We start from the raw sequence: 8,607 nt of genomic DNA, 5'->3' as shown, positions 1-8,607 counted from the left end.
TATTCATATTTAATCACATTGTCTTCTTTATATCCAGCCGTTGTATCTTGTTTCATCATTTTCTTGTCTGCTTGTGTACCCTTCATTTCAGTTTCAGTATCCACAAATTTTGTCCTCTATGTATCATTTAAATATTTTTCTTATTTCAGGACTTCCGGTTGACGTTGCAGCGAGACAGCTGGGGAAATAGCGGGCTCTGAGGAGCCCTGCAAAAACCCGACTGTCGAACAGCCACCGATGGGTCTTCGGACCAGAACCGTCCTGCAGGGACGGGGTAGAAAGAGAGGCGCCTCGGATGACCAAGAGGAAAGGGCAAGTTCCTCGGAGGTCGGAGGGAAGTCTCTGTAAGTCGGTGGTAGGGGGCGGCAGCCATGGCGGCTGCCACGAAACTGGGACAACCGGGCTAAGTGACGAGCAGGAGGAAAGTGGAGTGGAACGAAGCTCTTTGAAGCCGGGTGAGTGACAACCGACCCAGGATTGAAAAACGTTTAGAGCAACATTTTTATTTATAAGACCCCTAGCCATAAAATAGCGGCTGAGAAACTATGGGGGCATAGAAGTTTTTGAAATGTTTTTTTTTTAAAAGAGAGACCAGATAGAAAATTGTTTTTTTTTTTAATAGATCAAATTGGGAAAACCAAATATCCAGACATAGTTAAAAGACTGGGTAAAATTTGAATTGGACTTTCCTAAAGAAGAAAAGCGATCTAACATTTTTAAACTACAGAAGAAGAAAAGAACAAAGTGAGTTCGTTATATAATTGAAACAAAATGGATACTTGCGTGACTAATGAAGATTGTGGATTGTAGAGAAATACCTTCTGGTTTAAAATGGAATATTGCAAATTGTTGTTGGATTTGGAACATTGCGAAGCCTATAGATAACAACTGTGGGACTTTGCGGAGGAGGTTTTCTTCTTTGTCTGTGGACGGCTTGATTTTGGTGAAAAGAAAGGGAAACTATAACGGAATTCTCATAATTGGCATTAAGTGGCGCAGGAACAAAAGTAGTCAAATGGCGCAGCAATGAAAGCGGAACAACTTGATGTATTTTGCTTGGAATAGATGCAAGAAAAGAATTAAAACTGATACATGGAGAATTAAATTTGAGAATAAAACTGAAATGGAATATACGCTAACAGGCAAGGAATGAGGAAACAAGATATATAAGGCTGGAAAATAAAAACAATGTGATTAAAATAGAAAAAACAATGTAAAGATGGATAGTAACAATAAAAAGGATTTTATAGTTAAATAAGAATGAATATGAAGAATTTAAGGATGAGGATGTGGTTGATGTAAGAACTAAGTCTCAATGTTAAATTGCTATAAAGATGAGAATGATAATATGATTAAATATGAATAAATAATGTATAGATGGATGGTAAAATAAGAAAGGTGATTACACTGAGATAAACAGTAAAATTAAGATTATGCTGAGTTTAACAGTAAAATAAAGATGATTAGACTGGGTTTAACAGTAAAGGAAGACTATGCTGGGATTGACAATAAAATAAAATGATTATGCTGAGTATAACAGTAAAACTAAAAGATTTTGCTGGGATTGACAGTAAAAAAACCTGATTATACTGGGTATAACAGTAAAACTAAAAAGATCATGCTGGGATTGACAGTAAAACAAGACGATTATACTAGGTATAACAGTAAAATAAAGATGACTATGTTGGGAAACAGCCAAAACAATAGATGAATATGCCGGGAAACAGCCAAAAGAAGATGACTAAGAGGAAGATGATAAGTTGGGATAAACAGTTAAAATAAAGATGACTATGTTGGAATTGATAGTAACAATGAAATGATTATGTTGGGATTAATATTAAAAATAAAGATGACTATGTTGATATGAATAGCAAAATGAAGATGATAAGGTGGGGAGTAATAGTTAAAATGTGGCATAAATATTTATAGTGATTGTAATGTGTTATATGTTTAAGATATATATGTTTAAGTTAAAAGAAAAAGGATTGAAATAAAATTGGATCAGGATTTAAAGATTTAAGTAATGGGTCTTAGGATAAGGGTATATTGCTAGATAGATAGAATTTAGGGTAATAATTGTATTAAATATTAAGTTGTGTTATTTGAAAATTAAGATTTGGGGTGATATAATAGAAAGGTAACTGTTTTGATTAAGTCATTATAAAGTAGATTTTTTTTTTGGTTTGCTTTTTTTATAAGATGATAAATGGTGGAGATTTGGAAAAGTTGTTAAAGAGGAGTAAGTGATTGTACCTATCTATGACCAGATCAATACTTCGTTCTAAAAAGATGTATTTTATCTTTATGTTTTAAATTTTTTTAAAAAAAATTTCCCAAAAGTATTTTTCTTATTTCCATTCCAAGTCAAGTACATTGAATTGTTCCTTCTCTAATTCCTACGCCATTTTATTCTTTTAAATCAATATTACGCCAATTATCAGGATTCCGTTGTGCTTCTCTTCTCTTCCCCCCCCCCCCCCGCCCTTCAAAATCAAGCAGCTTGCAGACAAAGAAATCATCCTCCACACATTCTCACGGTTGTTATCTGTAGAATGCACAATTTTCCAAAACAAAAGGCAGGTTACAATGTTCCTTTTTAAACCAGAAGGTGACTCTCTGCAATCCACAATTTCCATTAGTTGCAAGTATCCATTTTGTTTCAGTTATATAACAATCTTACTTAATTCCTCTTCTTTTTGGTTTTAAAAATATCAAATCTTATTTTTTAAAGTCCAGTCCAAATTTAAAACTTTATCCAGTCCTTTGACCATGTCACAATGTGATATCTCAAATGACCCATTTTTCAATTGAATTTATTCAAAAGTCAATTTTCTATCGGGTCTTTGTCTCTTTAAAGTTGCGTTTCAAAATCTTCTATGCCCCCTTGTTCCTCAGCCGCTATTTATCGCTAGGGGTCTTATAGTTAAAAAAATGTTGCTCTTGATGTTGTTACAAGTCTGGGTTGGTTGTCTCTCACCTGGCATCAAAAAACTCCGTTCCGTTCTGCTTTCCTCCTACTCATTGCTTATTCCAGTTGTCCCAGCTTCTTGGCAGCCGCCATGGCTGCCGCCCCCCGCCGCCAATTCATAGGGAGTTCCCTCTGATCTCTGAGGAACTAGCCTATTTTTTTTTTTAATTTGATTAATATGCCGCCCTTCTCTGGAGACTCAGAGCGGCTTACAATGCGTTAAGCAATAGCAAATGTTCCTATTGGTCGTCCGAGGTGCCTCTCTTTCTTCCCCGTCCCAGCAGGACGGTTCTGGCCCGAAGATCCATTGGTGGCGGTTCGTCAGCTGGGGTTTTCGCAGGGCTCATCAGAGCCCGCTATTTCCCCAACTGTCTCGCCGCAACACCAAACTGGAAGCCGCGAAATAGCCATTTTTCAAGCCTCCCAACCTTTCCAGTCTCAGCACAAAGACCATTTACAAGCCAATGGGAGGCTTCAGCAAGGGATTTCACTTCAAAGTCTCATCACTGGGATCAAGGAATGGGCTGAGCGGGGGTCCCGCCCACCAGACGGACACGGTGGAGCAGCTGCTTGAAGGTACACTGTGGAAGAAGGAGTTTGTTTTTTCTCAAAGGTCTCTGCTGAAATTAACCCATCCCAATAATTCTAAAGTTCTCTCCTAATTTCTCCTTGGATGTTTCCCCTGATTAACTCAAACTGATTCTGAGTTAGATTTGCATATATATAGATAATTGTAAAGAAAGAGATGTTTTCTAGATATTTCCAAAGCTTTTTGGATTCATAAATATAGAAATCATCCAATGATGAAATGTAAAATTTCTTACTACCAGTTCTGTGGGCGTGGCTTGGTGGGGGGTAATATGACTGAGTGGGTGTGGCCAACCGTTTGTTTTTTTTTACTTTTAAAACCATTTTTTGTACAACCTCTTCGGCTGAAGAGATTGTAAAAAAATGCTTTTAAATTAAGCCTCTGACGATCCCAGCTGACTTGCCTGATCGGCAGAAGCTTTTTTATTTAAAGCCTCTGATGATCCCAGCTGACTTACCTGATCAGCAGAGGCTTTTTTTGCTTTTAAAAACATTTTTTCTATAACCTCTTCATAGTCATATGAATTAATAAAATTCCTTAAATTCTTCTCATATTCATATTCATTCTTATTCAAGTATAAAAACCTCCTTTTTATTGTTACTATCCATATTCGGCCGAAGAGGTTGTAGAAAAAATGCTTTCAAAAGCCTCTGATGATCCCAGCTGAGCTGCGCGATCATCAGAGGCTTTTTTTTTACTTTTAAAAGCATTTTTTCAGTCAAAGCGGTTGTAGAAAAAATGCTTTTAAAAAATAAAAAAGAAGCCTCTCGTGTGGGGGCAGGGATTTTTGCTACCGGTGCTCCGAAACACCTGCCTCCATCCCTATCGGATCAGGCGATCCGATCCGAACCAGGAGCATTTCACCCCTGAATCATCATATCCATATCACACCCCTGTAGGCATGGAAACATACAAACTAATGGAATTTCAGAGAAATTCAGAAGGAAATTCACTTGACTTCCTAACTTTGATCTTTTTCTCTAACCTTGTTACCATTTTCTTTTCCCTTTTGCTTTGAAGGTAATAATGGGCAGGAGAATCAAGATTCCTGTGAACTGTTCCAAGTGATCAATGCTAAAGATGGAAGGGAGAAGTTTGGAATTCAAATGGAATTAGAAAGCCATGAGACAAACCACTCAAAGAATTGGAATCAGGAAAGCTCATCTTCCACTGATGCTCCGATGCAAGACTTTCATGCCCAACAAGAGAAAATAAGAGAAAAATATACTGGGAAAAGTGTGAAGCTAATCAAAGCTAAAGTACAAGTAAATAAACAGGATTTAACCCATAACAAAGGAGAAAATGCTATAAGAAGACACAACAGACAAAATTACAATGGGACATTCATTCTTTCTTTTGGAAATAACTTCCTTACATCTCAAAAAGCTATTGACACAAAAGAGAAGCCTTATAAATGTTTGGAATGTGGAAAATGTTTTAGAACAAGATGGCATCTTACTTCTCATGAAAGGATTCAAACTGGGGAGAAGCTCTACAAATGCATGGAGTGTGGAAAGACCTTTGCTCATAACAATACACTTACTATCCATAAAAGGATCCACACAGGGGAGAAACCGTATAAATGCATTGAGTGTGGAAAGACCTTTGCTCAAAGAAATCATATTATTTCCCATAAGATGATCCACACAGGGGAGAAGCCGTATAAATGCATGGAGTATGGAAAGAGTTTTACTCAAGAGCAGTGGACTTAGAAGCCACAAAAAGCTCCACACAGGAAAGAAACCATTTAAGTGCATGGAGTGTGGAAAGACCTTTGCTTTGAGCAGTACACTTTCTATGCACAAAAAGCTCCACACAGGAGAGAAACCATTTAAGTGCATGGAGTGTGGAAAGACCTTTGCTTTGAGCAGTACACTTTCTATGCACAAAAAGATCCACATGGTGTCAGAGAATTCATGACTGGCAGAGACATGGTAACAAGGTCAGCCAATGAATAGGCATAGCAACTGGGTCAGCCAACGAGGGCTGTTTGGATGCTGAAACAGCTTGGGGCCTGGACGTGGCTTAGGTTAACTGAAATGTATACATATAAGTTGTGTGCTCCTATTATTGTGCTTCTGTGAATACTCCTCCTGTTAACTGTGCTTCTGTGATTATGCTTCTGATTCAGAGAACTGCATGGGTATTGTATATATTCTTGTATATAAAGATGTTTCTTATTTAAATCAATCTTGCTGAATCAGTTACCTGTATTTGCTTTCTGGGTTTGATTGCTACAACAAACTCTTGACAGGTTATGGGCCCAGAGCACACAGAAAGACTGAATTGTAATGAAGCTGAGGGACAGCCTGTGTCAATAGAGAAAGAACAAGGCAGAGAAAGATTGCAGGATAGCTGTTGAATTTAAGGAGAGCTCTCTGCCTCGTTTGGGACAGAAGAAATATATAATTTGGGCTCCAAAGATGGAGTGTTTCCTGAAGGCTAAGGAGCTGTGGGATATTGTTGTTAATCCACCCCAGCCACCATTAGCAGCTGCAGATCAGAGGGAGCACGATAAAGCAATGGCCTACATCATCTTGAGTTTAGAAGATAACAGTTTATCTATGTAGCTGATTTAAAGACTGCACAGAAGGTCTGGCTGAAATTGAGAAGTGTGCATGTGAGTGTGGAGCAGCATTTTGTACAAATGAAAACTTTATTTGTTGAGTTAGAACTGTGTGGAATGCAGATTCCTGAAATTCAAAAAGTGCTGTTGGTGTTAAACAGTATGGATGAAACGTGGGACATAGTTTCTGTAGTGTTTGAGTGCAAACCAGAGAAGGAATTATGTTTGGAGGCCTTAAAAGTTTGTTTGATTGGTGAGGAGCACAAGCACCATTTCAGAAAAAGCCACGAGGAGAAATTCCTGAGGTGGGGGCCCAAGGAGCAGAGAGAGAAACAACACAAGATATTTGCAAAGAGAAAAGTAGTAGAAGAGACCAGAATACAGACCAGCAAGAGAGGCGGTGCTTCACCTGTAGTGAAAAGACACATTTGAAGAAAAACTTTGCAAAGAAAAAAACTATTTGAAGGATGAAAGTATTTGCAAGACAGAAACTGTTTGCAAGGAAGAAAATCAGTGGATGGCAAAAGTTAGCTATTGAATAGCAGAGACAAATGGTTGATAGACAGTGGGGCTAGTTAAACAATTGTTAATAATTCTAAATTGTTTTACAGGCTGGATCCAGCTGCTGGAGATGCAGTAGCCTTGGCAAATGACCAGAAGGCTAAAGTCATTGGAAGAGGCAGTGTGCAAATTCCATATCTGGAAAAGAGATTTAATGATATATTATGTGTGCCTGAAATGGAGCATAATTTGCTGAGTGTCTCTAGTTTAGACAAGCAAGGTTTTGAGACCACATTTATAATTGGGAGGGCTCTCTGACTCTCGAGAGCTTCATGCAGAAGTTGCAGGGCATGTGTCAGCAGGAGGTCCTCTTGGTCGTCTTCCTGCCAGGCACCATCGCCCTGCCAGCATCTGGTAACAGTTACCCCTGGGGGTGTGCTCCTCAGGGGCTTCCATGAGTGGTTTACCATAAGTTTGTATCTATTGTGTGCTCGTGTATTGTTTCGGTTGAAGCTGAAGTATTCATTGACAGGTAGGACATTGTAGCAGATAATTTTATGTACTACGCTTAGGTCGGACCGAAGACGGCGAAGTTTTAAGTTGTCTAAGCCCAAAATTTCAAGTCTGGTGGCATAAGGTATTTTGTTGCGAACAGAGGAGTGGAAGAGGCTTCTCAAGAAATATCTCTGGACTCATTCAATTGTATTGATGTCCGATATGCAGTGCGGGTTCCAGACAGATGAGCTGTATTCAAGAATTGGTCTAGCAAAAGTTTTGTATGCCTTAGTTCAATATTACCAGAGAAGAAGATACGCAAGATTAGGTTAACAATTCTTAATGCTTTTTTGGCAATGCTGTTACAGTGAGCATTGCCAAATGCTTACGTCATTTGAGATGAGTACTCCAAGGTCCTTAACCATTGTGAGCGTCGTGTCAGCTTTGGAAGCCCTATTAGGCCGGAAGCTCCAATGCTGCCACCTTCTCATGTGTGGGAAAGTAGGGGGGGATTTAGGAGAGGGGGTTAGTAGACATAGTAGCATTCTTCCTGTCGCTCAAGGTCAGGGCGATCTAGCATCTGGAGGAGTGGTCAGGAGGCTGGATCGGGATGGAACGGACGTTGATTGAAGCATGTGACCAACTGGGTGGAAAAGGGGATGGTTTTGGGAGCTTTGACTTACTGAAGGAAAACCCGGGCTTTTCAGATTCCGGTTTTCCCAGATGTGCCAGTTTGCCTATTCTAGTAAAGAGAACTCTGGAAAATGCTTGCTTCCGCGTCTTTACTTGGAGTTGGGGTTTTTCTGGAATGCTGACACGTCGTCAACTAGGTCATATCCACCCAGCTTGTCTCCTCCCAGCAGCATTGTGGCTGGGGGGAGGTCAACCCCACGGCTCCCCAGTCTACCTGGTTGTTCCATGGGTTGTGTCAGGTGTGCTTCCTTCAAAGTTCAAGAAAGAAATGACCCCAACTCCATTGTTTATAGAGAAAGGTACTTTTACTGAAAATTGAAGTGATCGCAACCAAGGAAAGCAAAATCTGAGGCAGAAGTGTGAAACTTACAGATAGAAAGCATTCCCTCCCATTGTCCACTGTAAATCATCCAATCCAAAGGTCTTCCAGGGGTCAGGTGGAGCACACGTCTGGCAGCGTCATCAATCAGGAATGCCACGACCGTTGACCCAATAGCAGCTTCAAAGACGCAGGGATGCAGCTTAAGATTCACTTTCGATTTCCCCCTTCATCCTCCAGCACGGTTCCCCTGGGCATTCAAGCTAGCTCCCCCCACCCTCCAGTAGTATGGCAGCCGACTATGCAAGCATTGAAAGATGGAGGCTGACAGGTTGACATTGTGTGCTCAGCCCCTGCGATAGACTAGGTCTCTAGATTGTCTGATAAAACAGATCTTGCTTGTCAGGGTATGAAAGAGTTAATAGCTGACATATAAATTTGGATGTTATTTTATTCAGTGTTTCGAAAAAATTTTT

The 8,607-nt window shown here is 39.7% G+C and overlaps 1 protein-coding gene across 1 annotated transcript; it reads left to right on the top strand.

The window, feature by feature from the left end:
- Positions 1-3,104: 3,104 nt before the first annotated feature.
- Positions 3,105-7,884, top strand: LOC139311691 (zinc finger protein 664-like). Its single transcript, XM_070936166.1, is given in 3 exon segments — positions 3,105-3,544; positions 4,578-5,254; positions 5,256-7,884. Coding segments are annotated over 3 exon segments (1,011 nt in total). The 5' UTR covers positions 3,105-3,432; the 3' UTR covers positions 5,478-7,884.
- Positions 7,885-8,607: the final 723 nt, after the last annotated feature.

Source organism: Pituophis catenifer, unplaced genomic scaffold (genome assembly GCF_029215685.1).
Source record: "Pituophis catenifer annectens isolate HBS135680 unplaced genomic scaffold, rPitCat1.0.hap2 SCAF_2, whole genome shotgun sequence".
Classification (NCBI taxonomy): Eukaryota; Metazoa; Chordata; class Lepidosauria; order Squamata; family Colubridae; genus Pituophis; species Pituophis catenifer.
Note: the sequence above shows the minus strand (reverse complement) of the source record. Positions and strands in the feature narration are given on the sequence as shown.